The sequence below is a fragment of the Echiichthys vipera genome (assembly GCF_963691815.1).
Source record: "Echiichthys vipera genome assembly, chromosome: 8".
In the NCBI taxonomy this organism is placed as follows: domain Eukaryota; kingdom Metazoa; phylum Chordata; class Actinopteri; order Perciformes; family Trachinidae; genus Echiichthys; species Echiichthys vipera.
The window spans coordinates 9,935,543-9,950,686 of NC_139833.1; the positions used below are offsets into that span (position 1 = coordinate 9,935,543).

The window sequence follows — 15,144 nt, forward strand, 5'->3', positions numbered from 1 at the left end:
TAGATAATAGATTTTGAAGTTAAGAACTGCTCCCAGTTGATACACAATAGTTTTCATAGAAATACTAGGCCACATAGAATATTTCATTTGGTTTCCGCATCAACGGCGTCAGAGTGGAAGATTAGTCATTTGACAAACTGCATATGTAATCCATTTCATTTAGCAACACCAAAATTAGACAAAGGGTGATAAATGCACTGAAGTATCTTGTTGACAGCAAAGTGAAATCTTGAACTCAGCCTCTCAAAGTACGGTGAGCATTGCCAATGCAGTCCCTTCACAAAGGTTAATTCCCCTCTCAGTAACTCCACCAGTTTCCCTCCATCATGCCTAGAGTGTGTTGGCAGTCAAGGCAGGAAATGGGGGGGAAGGGGAGGGAAAGTAGGTTGTGGTGCTGCTATTTTTTAGGTCTGTCTGTGGCTGGGACCCAAAAGCATCAGAGCATCTTAGTGAGGTGTATTGTAGGTAAGAAATAGAAGTCTTTAGTAGTAGTAGTAGTAGCAGTAGTAGTAGTAGTAGTAGTAGTAGTAGTGTGTAGTGTGTATATACTGTATATACATTCAATATAGAGGTGCTTCTAATATTCTGCCCCCCATTTGATTGTACAGGTGGAGTTAACTACGTGGCCATTAAGTGAATATATATATATATATATATATATATATATATATATACTGGAGATCAAAATTAGAGAACAAAGTATTAATACAATATCATTGTTTAGTGTTGTGTGTTTTTTTATTGTTCAGAGTTTGATAGACTATCCACCGTGCCTATACCAGTGCTGTACTAGCATGTTTTTTTTAAATAACCAAGGCACCACATACATGTACATGTGGTAGATATATTTCAGATATTCATGGTAAGCTTCCTTCTTTACAGTATATCACCTTTGGCTGTAATTGAGGAAAGAATACGGTGGTTCCTTAGGCTGAGAACGAAATGTAATCTAGCTAAATAAACTGAGAAGAAGAAGAAGAAGTATAAAACATCTCCAGAATGTAATAACTTTAATGTTTGACAAACGTTTTCCAAACATTAACTCATGGTTTACTAAACTCAGCTAGACAACAGAACTAAAGAGCAAAGGTGATTTTTAAAAAGTTTATCCTGAGAAAAACATGATCCCATGGAGTGACCCGACTGGACTAGACTAGTGACTAGAAGCAAACATTTATGATCAACAAATTAACCCCAACATATATAAAGTGTCTTAAAAACTGAGAGTAAAAATTATAAAAACGATACTTATTTCTGAGGCGCCTTCCATTTTCCCGCCCTAATTCAACCGATCCAAGCGGAGGCCGATCCTGACTGCTTGGAAGAGGTTAGGAATTAGGTCACATCATCTCACTCCTCTAATTAGATGCTGTGAGTCTATGCATGTCGGTGTATGTATGTGTGTCTGTATATGCGTCTGCACGCTCTTAATGCTCTTAATCCCTAGGTGGCCTCTATGATAATGGTGAGTCCTGGGAAGACGCGTTAACCCGCATTTCTGTTACTCAACACATGTTATTAAAAATGTGTCTGACGTCAGCGCTTGAAATGATGATGTGGAGTCAGTGGTGAGGAAAGCAAAATGTATCTCAGGGGTGAAAGAGCAGTTCAGATTCAGCTATAAAAGATGCATGTGAAGCATTAACATTCCCAAGGAACGGACTCCAGTTGCGAGGGCGCTTTTGCCTGTACACGCCCCGTGTCAATGAGATGTAACTCCAACTCTTCTGCAGAAGTAAAAGGCATTTAAGGTGAAAGAGCTCTTCACCTTGTTCCTGTGGATTTGTTCCATCCTCTTTCTGAGATGTATCCACGCAGGGGGCGAGGAACGACATAACCTGCCTCTGCAGTTTTAATGTCGACTTGTGATCATCTCAGGACGTGTGTGTGTGTGTGTGTGTGTGTGTGTGTGTGTGAGATAGAGAAAGAAATGGATGTGTTCATAAAAAGCCTGCATGAGTCATTTTGGAGTTTTAAACCGAGAAATCTATTGTGCATCAGCTCAACGGGGTGTGTGCAGAGGGCAAGGGGGTAAACAATCAGCATGCACTGGGAGGAGGGAGGATGAGAATGAGGGATAACAGCAAATTTTTTTACGTTTGTGTGTGTGTGCAGGCATGCGAGCATGAGCCAGAGTGTGTGCGTAGGAGAAGGAGTAAAAGAAAGGAAGAGTAGCACGGGGCTAGCCTTAATTAAGTTTTCAGGAGGCTCTTAAAAGGTCATGGCATGTCTCTGCACCCCCTCACCACCACCACCACGCCCCGCCGAAATTTCACTTTCTCCCCTCCCTCCCTCCCTCTCTCCTCTCCCTCCCTCCCTCACCTCCCCATTGCGATCTATCCAGTCATCAGCCCCCCATCTGTGCACATTAGCCATTCATGAACACACTCATTAGGGTGGGAGTTTGAAGCGATTGTGTTCACTAGTCTGCGGCTGGAGCGTGGCGATTAATATTTCAGCGTCTCCCGTCGTGGAGCTGAGAGCAAGTTTGGCCCTCTTAGGCTACAGAGAAAGAGAGAGATAGGGGGAGAGATTGTTTCAGCCATCCCCTTTCTCCCCCACAACTCCAACAAACATTTCCCTCGCAGACAGTCTCCAACTTACAGTACGTTGCCCCCCTATTTCCATTCATTGCACACACATGATTTGGATACACATTTTTGCACACACACACACACACACACACACACACACACACACACACACACACACACACACACACACACACACACACACACACACACACACACACACACACACACACACACACACACACACACACACACACACACACACACACACACACACACACACATACACAGGCATATAAGACCCTAACTCAAACTGACTTAATTGGGCTCTTTTTGTTTCAGGAAATGGAGAGAGGAGGAGGGAAGGAGGGAGGGAGGAGGGTTGAATCCTGTCTTTTTGTGCCCCCCCATCTCCTTGTTCCTCTCAGCTGAGAAGTGTCTTTCTCTCGCTATCCTACTCTACTCATGAGAGAAAAGCTTGGGTCGGGGCGGGAGAGGTTCTGGTGGGTGGTGTTCTTAACCATATTTAACCACACAGAGTTCATCCAGACCAAAATCGATTCTATTCCTTGTTCATACTGTACACTGGTACTTAAAGTATGAGAATTTGAGGCAGCCAGGAGTGTCATGGGTTATCAGACAGTCAATATTTGAGGCGCTGCTCCTGAATACAGAACTCACTTTGACCCTATAGGAGTTGAGCTTTTCATCTCTTTGATTTCATAAGCATCCTGCTTCAGAGGCCATGCCCAGACTAACATCGGCTCATTTTGAAACACATCTTTTTCTCTCCATATGAATCTAGACTAAGGCAGCACCAACAGTTGATCTCTTTAAGCAGTTATATATTCTCCTTTATTCTCAAGCATGTAGTTGACATGTCATTCATGAAAGACATTTAAGCATTTTGGACTGTAGTACAAAAAGATCTGATGATGATGCCACTGGGACACAATTATCAACTTGTAACACTCTGTTTCTGTCTTCAGTCTTACATTGTCTCCACTCTAACTGATTTCCGTAGGGGAGTTGGATTCCATTTTCCCTAACCAACCACTAGAGAACAGCGAATCTGCCTAAATCTAACATAATATGAAGTTGACACTGATGCATAGCCATGCCAACATACTGGTGTTGCCGTGGTTGTAATTTCCAACCAGCTTTGTGTCATTGCAGTGTGCAAACCCAGGCTTTTCCACCTGTATCTATCGTCCACATTGTAATGATACAGAGCTGGCTGAGCATCGACAAAGTTTCCCTTTAGTGAAGTGGAGCGAAGTAAAAACAAACTATGTTGTCGGGCGATATTGAGAAGACTTTTTCTCAACCAAGAAACGCCTGATACCAGATGAATCAGTCAACCCGGTGGAGTTTTTCGGTGCAGTCTTGAGTGATGAGGCCAATAAAGCCACACTTCTCCTTGTTTTCAACTTTGTTTCTGGTGCCATAAATGCTAATATGGATGAATTTAAAAATCCATGTACCCTGATTTGTCCCTCCATCCAAATTGAAATGAGATACACCTTTTCCTCCCAAGTGGATAAATGTGAAAACTGTGATGGACGCTCATAAACGCTACCTATTAGGCCAATGGTACTTCTGGCTGCCGCATTCAGATGATAGAAAATAATTTAATTGTAAAACCAGTTACGTATATTGTCGATTTAATCAAATTCATAAAAGTCATAATCTGTATGAGGCACCTTGGTTGTGTTTGCAGAAGCTTGATAAGTTGTCAATCTTACATTTGTATTTTTAACAGCTTCGCTAACAGGAAGCGTTTAAAGCCATCATTCAAAAATTGAATCACTATTTTATAGTCTGACAACAGAAACTGACAGATATGTCAATGACAACATCCGTAGTAGTTTTTGACAATGAAACACACAATAAGGGATCACAGAGAGTCTGAGGTGGCTGAGCTGAGCGTTCCCCTGCCGATATCAAACAGAGTATCTTTTTTAAAGGAAATGTACTTAACATTCAGAGCATTAATATAGCAGCGAACAAATCTTTTCTATGTAAATATATAGTGGAGTAATGACTTTGTGAGCAGAGAATGAAGTCGCTCTTCCTCTGTGTGTGTTGTCATTTTTCTGTATCGTTTTCTGGTACTTCACATATTGGGGAACGGTTTGTAAGAGCCGCGTGCAGACAAACCCAGTCCAGCGGTATTTCAGTGTGCATGGCAAACTTTTAGAAAACAATCTGAAAAAGACCATTTAGTGAAACATATTTAACAAATAAACAGCATTTTCAAATATAACATGGCATTGAGAGAAAAATGTGATCACCAATGTTAAACAGCTTGCAGTATGTTCTGAAATAACCTTACAGTTTGCACAGAGGAACTGTTTCCATTGTGTACTTTTATATTGAATGGTATAGAAAAAAAAGCCTGTGTGCAATGTTTTGTACAGCATGTGTCTGTGGCTGTACAGTGCTATTCTATGGTTTGAAAGACAGAGGATGTAGTTGAAGGTCAAGGTTGCTTAGGAAGAGGCACAGTTACGGAGGGAACTGCTTTTCATACAGCCTGTAACTACCTAAGAGTCTACCACTCTTTCAAGCAGGCCCCCACATTCAAGACCCTCTTTGTTCCCCCATCCTCTTTTTGTTGTTTGCCCACCTCTGCTCTCTCAACCCCTCCCCCTGCAGATACACTCGACCCTCACCCCCCCGTCAACTCCCTGCTTTCCATTCTAAGCATGCCATTCTCCATCTTCTTCTCCGTATAGGTGTGCGAATAAGTGGGAGTCTATGGACTGTGCGTGAGTAAGTGGGAGTCTGCGGGCTGAAGTGTTGCATGTGGGTAGGCATTCATGGGAAGCAGTGGTTGGTGCGGCACACACTGATGGCTAATGAAGTTCCTCTGCACCTCATATCCCTATTAAACCGCTGCCCCCTACCTCTACCCACTTCACCCCCCACCTCTTGCCTTGTTTCTCCCCGAGGGAGAGAGTTGGCAGGGAGCGAGCCGGCTGCTATGGCAACAACAAGAAACCCTCCCTCTCCCACAGGTCTCCTTAGCAACTGGTAGCTTGGCATTGCGGTAATGAGTGTGCCCGGTGTGCCAGGCTTTGTGTCATGTTGGCATGTGTGTGCAATGTACGTGGTTACATAGGTTTGTGTGTGTGTGTGTGTGTGTGTGTGTGTGTGTGTATGTATGTTTGTTTGTATATGTGTATGTGTGTGTGTTTGAACACGAATGTGTGTGGTTGTTTGGTACAGTTTGCCAATTTAGGTGAGAGTTAAAATGTGTGATGACAAAGGGATGTGGAGCAGCTACTTGGTGATGGTCCAAAAAAATTGTGAAGCTTATTTTATTAAAATGTAACCAAAACTGGCACTTGACTGACTCTACTTATCTCTTTCTATGCGTGTGTGTGTGTGTGTGTGTGTGTGTTGCAGATGTGTGCCTGTGTATTTGTGTATTTGTGTATTTTTTTTCCTTCTCTGTGATTGCAGTCATTCTATTCTGTACTGTGAAAGTGAGGCAATTAAAGGGACGATTCGATGAATTTTGCATGGCTGCCTATGAGTTTCCTGCTCTGCTGAAATTAAATTAAACGCTGAGAATGATGTTTATTAAAGTGTGATCAGAGGTGTGCACTGACCTTTAGAATGTGGGAAATGAGATTCTCATTGTTATGAATGAGATTATGTGGAGGCAGAGTGTGAAAAAAGGCTGTGCCTGCATTGATTCCATCGTTGGCCAACAGTTTCTTTGTATATAGCAGAGGGAGGTTTCAATATAATCAAATCCACACTGTGCCTGTTGGCTATTAAGTGGACTGATACCCAAATATAGACACACAGGCACTCACATAAATGCAGATTTACTTGTGCACGCTTGCACACACGCATATCATGCAGATCTTGTAAAAAAGAGCAATAAAAGCCTCTCCAGAAACGTGTTGGTCTTTAACAAAAGCATGGCAAGCCCAGTGGAAAATGTTAGTTTGCTCCCTAGATGAGGTGTGAAGTGCGAGCAGGCGGCCGGCCCCACAGGTGGCCCAGCCCAAGCACCTGTTGTGTGAATCCTCAGTGGGAGGGTGTGAGCTCTGCCTACCTTGCAGGTCCCAGTGGAAAAACCCCACCCATGCTATGCTGTGGCACGTGCTCATTCGTGTGCTCACACCCGCTCTGAGGCTCCTCTGTTTTCTGCGTGGGCGTCAGACGTGAAGCCCAGATTTTGTCCCCTTTGCGCCCACCGGAAACACTCAGCTATCCCTGGCATCAGGCAAGCGGATTTTCCGATCCCCTGTCCGGGTCTCAGATGCTCTACTAATCTGTCAGCATCTATTTTTACCCACCAAAGCTGCGGCAGCCCTTCTCTATCCCACACCCTGCCACCCCGATGCCAACCCTTCCCTTGGCACCAGGCTGGGCACGGCTGATGACTCGCCAGCCATTGGATGCAATTAGTGCACAGCCAGGCAGGAATCCCCTACCAACTCCATTACACCCCTCTCCACAGCCACTTCCTGATCTGAGGCTACCAGACACACTACTACACACTTGCTTTCCATTTTAAGCCTTTTTATAAATGGCACTCCTGCAGTGTTGTGGAATAATAGGGTCGGATATAGAGCACCTTTCACGGTGCTTGAATCACTCTACTGTGCAAACTCAGTCTATTCAAGTACAATGGCAGCTGAGGGAATGCACATTTGAATTGTACCTTTTCAGATTTGACGTTGTGATTAAGTGAAAATTCTGTATGTATAATAGCACAGCTATTGGTGAAAAGTCCTTGACTTACTCACTCTAGTCTTTTCTGTAATGATTCTAGAAGAAATGAGAGCCTGACATTTTTGACTCTCTCCTATAAATCCTATTTATTCAACAAGAAATTAGAAGTGCTACCAATCCTCAGAGACCCCACAGTGATACACTGAGATAGATGCAATTCCTAATCCCAGGTTTATTTCTTCCCCAACAAGGGCTGTAATGTGCCTCGCATGCCAATGCAGTCGTGACCACTGCTGTGGAGGCGATGATGGCATGTGGCAGAGAAGTAACTGTTTCTCACCTCCTAATAAAAGAGACTCCTTTTTAATCTTTTCAATTTGATTGCATTCCAAAAACAGGCCCGTCTGCCCATCTGTCTCTCTTAAAGAAGCCTCCTAAAGGGATTTTAATCATCAGACTCTGGGCTTCTCAGGCAAATAGCTACATCTCTCTCTTTCTCTCGCACACACACTCCCTTACACACACACAATTTCCAATTTTCTTTCTTGTACCCACTGTCATAGTCTCACTTGTCTTCTCTCACTCTCTGATACATCATATCGTCTCAGCTCTATTGTGCCATATCTGTGCAGCCATTAGGCCCTTCAGTCCCTCTTCAAGTCCCCCTCAGACACATAAAATTCCCCCAGCCCTGTCCCTATTAATCCACATGGCTCTAAATTCTTTATTTCCCTTCAAAGGGACAACGCGAGCCGTGACATCAATCATGGAAAGCGAATATTTAGCCGGCGCTAATTTCCACCAATAGCCTGGAGACAGGCTTAGCTGACAAAACTCATTCCTGTGCTGAACAAAACTGCTTGTGTTGAAACCTCCCCTCCCCCTGATCCCTCCTGCCTTCTGCACAGGCAAAAACAGCATCACAATAAACACAGTTAGTGCTTCTGTTACTCCCCCTTGATTTAGGCTTATCAAATGAATGTGCACCATAGAGGGATACCCTTTGACAATACATAATGGCTCCATTCTGCATGAAATGGTTTGGTAATACCAGTCGAGTGTGGCAAACGGCTTTACCCGGTGCCACTACAAGAACAGCTGCTGTGTTCTTAGTTGGGCAAGCACACCACGCTGCTTCACCCTTGAGGTTGTTTGAATCGGGTGAGTGGTTTCTTTTTGCTGGTTCCCAGAGCCCACTCACGGTCCTCAGTTCGTCACTCAGTTCTGTTTGAATGAGTGCACATTCGCCACAAGATGGGTCCTATAAACCGTTTGACCTGTTTCCTCGCCCCTCTGTGTGCGAGCATGTGTGTGGCTGTGTGAGCGGGAAAAACCCCGAGTGGGTTCTGATGGGGGAGTAATGGAGGGGGATGGGGTGAGTGGGGGGCATTTTGAGGGCACCCCTTTGTGCGGTGTGTAGGGGCCCCTTGCGATAGCTCTATATTCCCACCCTTTACCCCCAGCCCCTCCGCCTCCTGCTCCCCCCCCCCCCCCCCCCAAGCAGCTGCCCCCATGCCAGTCAGTCAGGTTATTCCAGATGAACCATTGGGCTCAACATAACAACCCCTACCCCCATACTCATATTCTACCAATGCTAATGCCTCACTGACATCTTGGGAGAGGCAACAGAGGGACGCGTATGGCACCAAGCCAATTTTCACAAGTGGGCATAGTAACTTAACTGACAAGCCTGTGGCAGTTCGACATTCTTGTGCGAATAGTGTGGATATGGCATATTGAGAACCCATATTGGCCTCATAATGCAGGTGGATTGTGTAGTTAGTCAGACACTGATGTGTGCTAAGCCTCAGCCCGATAGCCATTAAACTTCATTGATTCCCATCACTAAATAGGCCTCTCCAGTCCCTATGTTAAACCAAGTTTCATGGAAGAAGGGGGGGGGGGGGGGTGGGGGGGGGGGGGCAGGAGAACAATTGATTGGTATTGTAAGATTTCCAAGAGCCAAATAAGTGGTTTTTAAACAGATTATTATGGATGAATTCCAGGAACCTGTTTCTGCGCATCATCAAAATATTGAGCAATAAGCCGTTGGACCAAGATTAACACAGGAAATATCTATGTCCGTTTCTGTCTCCTTCCTTAAGCCAATGAAAAAGCCTCTTACTGCCTAGTTCACCTGTGTGTTGTGGAAAAAAGGGTCAACGTGTCAGATTTGTTCAAAAAGAGCCTAAGCTTTTAATCTGAGGACAAAGAGGGCTGCCCTGCGGCTTGATATCTATTGTCTAAATATCTAAATCAGCTATCAGGATTTTTAGGCCTTAATGAGAGTTGAACCAAAGCTGTTTTCAACCAAGGGAATCTTGTTCACCTTAATTGGCTTTGATTGGTCGAAAAACTCTTACCCTTATCCTCTTTTTCTTGATGTCCAAATGAACCCTCTCAGCCTGATTGAGTTGTGTTTTTAGACGGACAAGAGTGGATTTCCCTGATTACAAAACAAAGAAGTCACACCACCTCTTATGACTCTGTCTGTTCTTTTCAGTATTATTGGACCAGGCAGTGCATCTCTCTCCATAAGCCCAGCCACTGGTTCATTCATTATTTAGAGCCCTCTCCACTAGGCCCATTGTATTAAAGGGGTATGATTTGAATAGGAAGCAGCCTCCTGGACCCAGGCGTGTGATGTGTGTGTTCCTCTCTGTCGTTGTATGTTTCTGTGGGCTTCATCCGTCTGCCTGAGCAAGCCAGGGGGCTGAAAGAGAATTTCCATTTTATGAATATTTAATACATAATAAAGTTTTCAATTTTATTCTATCCAACCCGCAGGGGTAAAAATGTGGCAAAGCCAACCCTCAAGGACAGAACATAGTTAAGGTAGTTGATTCGATGAAGGCATCAAAAAGGCAGTTAACATCAGATCACTGCCTCAAAAAATCTACTAAAATACACACACACACACACACACACACACACACACACACTCACACACACACACACACACACACACACACACACACACACACACACACACACACACACACACACACACACACACACACACACACACACACACACACACACACACACACACACACACACAAACATTAGGAAGAGTTTAACACTACATCCTACACAGGGTTTAGTGTCCCTATTTCCCACATGTCAAACTTCCCTTATGCTGCATTACTATTGGATCATAGCATATCTGGGCTGCCTGCTGTGTCCGTGGTGACCTGGCATGGCTCTGTGTGAGACACCCAGCTGGGAGTGCCCCTGAATCAACTTGGGATTAGCCCAGGATTGTCTGGGATTACTCAGGGATGGAGGGGGATTAGCGGTGACTGCTTGTTTCGGGGGCGTGAAGGCCATAGGCTGTCCAAATTGCCCCTGACTCAGGCACAGGGAACAGGAGGAGGACAGAACCACACCCACAGTGGAACCACCTGCAACCTGAGCTATTCTTAGATTCTAAAACACACAAACAGGATGACAGAGAAAAACATGTGGTGGAAAACTACACGACAGGAAGCCAGCAGCGAATGATGATGATGACGATGATGCCATGGCTGGCCACTGACCGAAATCTCTCAAATCTCTCTAGCAGGTGGATTCATCAGATAAAGAGGGTTTGGGATGATGACAAATCCCTCCAAGTTCAATGGGGCTGCTCTTCGCTCATACAGGGATTTGAATCAGACAGGTCACACAGAGTTGCAGCATGAAGTGGTTCAGCCCTCTGAAAGATGCCCCATTTACAACCGGCTGAGTTGGAATGGGCCTGAAATCTTACATATGTTTTAATTCAGGCATGCAGAGGACTTGATGGGGCTGATTTGGAGTGGTATGATAGGTGGATGATCCAGCCAGGGTGAGACAGGGAGTTGGCGCGGCACGTAGAGGAGCCGTCAGAAGCAGGGAGCGGGCATCCCCTGCGGACTTGCACTGCCAAGATGAAAGGCTGTTTAGTGTTGGAGCAGCAGCATCAAACAACCGCCTCCTCTTGCATCCTTTCCCCCATCCCCCACTCTCCCTCCATCTCTCTCGCTCTCTTTCTCTCTTACTCTCTTGACTCTCTCCACACTATGATATAGTTCTGCCGTAGCGCGTTTACACGGTTGCCATGGTTACCCAATGCCGGAGGTGTCACAGTGAGATAACCTAAGGAGACATTCACAGATCACCTGAATTTAGTGCGCCTCCCATTTATGCGTTCTCTGCCGCAATTTGATTTATTTGTTTCCCTGCCGTGCAATTCAGTGTGAATACAAATAATCTGCAACATAATAGAGATGGTGGAAGTGTGAGTACCCCTCAATCTGAAACAATCTATTGTCCCAGTATATTCCTAAACCACAGGAGGTGCTTTTGGTTTGATATTTTCCTGCTTAAGCGTCAAAATGCCTCTCACACACAACAAAGAGCAGAATTGCAGTGACAGACTTGCACACTAGGATCCTTCAGCATTCAGCAACCCTTAAGATGTAAAAGATAATTTAAAAAAAAAAAAACAACAACTATATCCTATGAATTACTAAGTAACTGTACATGCCGGTGTAGAGAATGATGGGAAAGTAATTGGTGACACACTGTGTAATTTAAGGCACAGAGATTGAAAGCAGAAGTGGAAAATGACTGCTGTGTGCAAAGAAGTCTGTGAAATAAGGGAAAAAAACTAAATACGCAGTAGCCTACTCAGTGACAAAAGAGAAAGTGGGATCATGATAAAGACAGAACAAGGGAGGGAAAGGCAGATAGGCAGTGAAGGTAGATGTCGGAGGGTGGGATACATCCATTAGCCTTCCTTGCTCCCGGCTCAATCTTCCGATTCATCCCCCCATTCAAGCTACAAGAGCGAAATAGACAGGGCTGGCACTAAGCCAGACTGGCACAAACATCAAACATACAGTACGCCCAACCACAGCAGCTTACATCAGCCTGGCTGAAAGGAAAAGTAGAGGAGGACAGATAGATTGATGGAAATGAAAGTGGGAGGATTGACGTACATAAGGAGAATGTCTCAAGACCGAGTCTGATGTCTTGTCAGGGTGGTTGAGGCTGACAGGGTCGTGCTCCATGCCAGCTGTAGCTGTCTTTCGAACATGTTTGTGTTTTGAATGTGTTCTCAATTTTTTGACTTATGTTGACACTGGTTGCACAGGGGACTGTGTATCTACTTTGTGTGTTTTGTATATCTAATAATAGACGTGAAAGCAAATTGACAATTATGTCTTGTAGACAAAATTATTTTATATGTAGGTTTGTCTGTATTGCTGATTTTTACACTAGATGTCAAAAAATTATTATATCCCTCAGGAACATTTTATATGTATCTTATTTGAATTTCACTCATTTAATGTGTTCACCTCAGAAAAACAGTTTGTGTACAAATGACAAATGACAATCACAATTTAATTTGATCTCTCTCTCACCGTACAATTTAATTTAATACCATGTCTCTCATCTCTCTACAGAACTCCATACGACACAACCTATCCCTCCACACACGTTTTATCAGGGTGCAGAATGAGGGAACAGGGAAGAGTTCTTTGCTGAACCCGGATGGAGGAAAGATGGGAAAGTCCCCCCGCCGGCGAGCAGTCTCCATGGACAACAGCACCAAATACCTTAAAAGCAAAGGCCGCGTCAGAGGCAAGAGGGTTGGCCGTCCTGGGATGGGAGCAGGGTCTGTTGTGGTTGGGCTCCAGGGATCACCTGATCATGGCAGCCCACCACGGAAAGGCCTCCAAGGAACTGGAGGTGCATCTGGAACAGATGGAGAGTTTGATGCTTGGACAGACCTCCATTCCAGGGCTAGTTCGTCGGCCTCCACACTTAGTGGGCGTCTGTCACCCATCCTCGCAGAGGGAGAGCCAGAGGAACCGGAGGAAGGTGGCATGTCCTGTTCCACCTCCCCCCACCTCTACCCCTCACCGACCAGTGCCCGCTCTCCATCCATGGGGGCAGGGAATCTCTGTCCTCCCCTTGAGCAGCTGCCTCAGCTGGCTAACCTGACAGGTGCCATCAGTCTGGATGAGCAGCTGATGGAGGATAGTTATCATCACCATCACCCTACGCAGCAGCAACACCAGCAGCTTACAGCTGTTGGCAGACATAAGCACCAAACCCCTGTCTACCACTACAGTTCTGGAGTAAAGGGGCAGAGCCCCTATGGGGCAGGCGTCTATGGTGCAACAGGCATGGGGATGCTGCGCCACCACTCACCGATGCAGACCATTCAGGAGAACAAGCCAGCAAGTTTCTCTGGAACCATGCAGGCATACTCAAGCACCAATGCCCTACAAAGTCTGCTAACAGGGGGTCCAGCTAGGCAGCAATACTGTTCCAAGGACATGATGCTGGGACAGGAGAGGGAAAGCCATCCTATGATGGGTCAAGCTAGTAATGGAGTAGGCTCCAGCCATCATAGCCACCACCCTGGCCACCACAATGGACACAGCCACAATGGATCTCATAGTCACAGCTCAGCTCATAGCCATAACAGAACTCACAGCCAAACTAGTACTCATAATCACAACAATGTCACTAACCACAACCACAACTCACCTCACAGCCTCGCTCACAATGGTCACAACCTCAGCCAGAGCCATAACCACACGCCGCCCCGGGCTGTGGCCCTCATCCCATGCGGCAACAGCAATCAGCTGCAGACCTATAACCACAAAGCCCCCTACCTTTACAGCCCCCCATCACATGCCCATCTGCCTGCCTCCACCACCCTCCCCCCAAACCCAGCAGGTATGCTTGGCATACCCCAGGACTCCTGCCATGTGGCCACTGCCCCACACCCACACCCCCGTAACAACCATTATCCCGACCCACAACACCAAGGCATGACTAACGGACTTTACCACCATGGCCAGGGAATGGGGAATGGCAGTGTTGGTAGCAACTACCACGGCTATCACCAACCTCACCCCCATGAGAGACTACCAGCTGACCTGGACATTGACATGTTCCATGGTAGCTTGGACTGCGATGTGGAGTCCATCCTCCTTCATGACATTATGGACTCTGGGGAGGAGATGGACTTTAATTTTGACTGCTCCCTCGCACAGGGGGTGGGGATCGGCATGGGTATGGGAATGGGTGTAACCATGGGGATGGGAATGAGTGGTCTAGCTGTTCCACAGCAAACCCATAGCAACCAGAGCTGGGTGCCTGGCTGAAGTCTAAGATAACACATCATATCCTCTGAACTAAAAGAACTACCATACCCATGAAGCACTGTGCTCAACTGTGACATTCCTGACTTGACACAGAGACCATAGGACCAACACTCCCGTCCCGCTTTGTTGTCTTGACATTTCTTCTGTCACCCTGTCCACTTTTTGATTTCCCTTCCTCCCAAGAGATCTAGTTCATGTCACATTAGTTTTTTCTTTCTATCAGCTATACTGTGATGACAATCTCTCAGCTGTACTTGCCCAACATTGCTTCTCATCTACCATGATAACTGAACTCTCAATGCACTTTATTGCAAGTGGGTCACATCTTGCAGTGCAACACGTTCACAGAGCAGCTCAGGCAGAGCTTGACATGTTTTGTAAGGTTGCTGCAGGTAACTGAAAGCAGCAAATGAGAAAATCACAAGCTCCGTTGGTAAAGTTTCATATGTTGGCATAGAATAAAATTTGGACTCGTTTTCTCATATGCTGTCATTGTCAGTGGTGGGGACCATCTTTTTTTGTTGCAAAAAATCCCTAGTTGCTTTGTGATTAGATCTGTGATTTTTCATGCTTTAGCTCAACACCTTAGACACTGCCTCGTCACTCAACGTACTACATTAAAATATTGTTAAATTAAACCCTGATTTGACACTGGTTTGAATGTATTTATACAGTATATTTAGATTGAGATCTGAACCTAAACCAGTGACATTCACATGCTCATCAGATCTAATCAGTTATCTTTCACCAGCAGTCCTGTTATTTACAGC

At 45.4% G+C, this 15,144-nt stretch overlaps 1 protein-coding gene across 1 annotated transcript in view; it reads left to right on the plus strand.

The window, feature by feature from the left end:
- Positions 1-14,480, plus strand: part of LOC310950020 (forkhead box protein O6-like) — a 29,264-nt gene extending 14,784 nt beyond the window's left edge. Inside the window, exon 2 of the mRNA XM_083917683.1 lies at positions 12,659-14,480. Coding sequence (XP_083773809.1) covers positions 12,659-14,374 — 1,716 coding nt within the window. The 3' untranslated portion in view covers positions 14,375-14,480. The remainder of the gene's footprint in view (positions 1-12,658) is intronic.
- Positions 14,481-15,144: the final 664 nt, after the last annotated feature.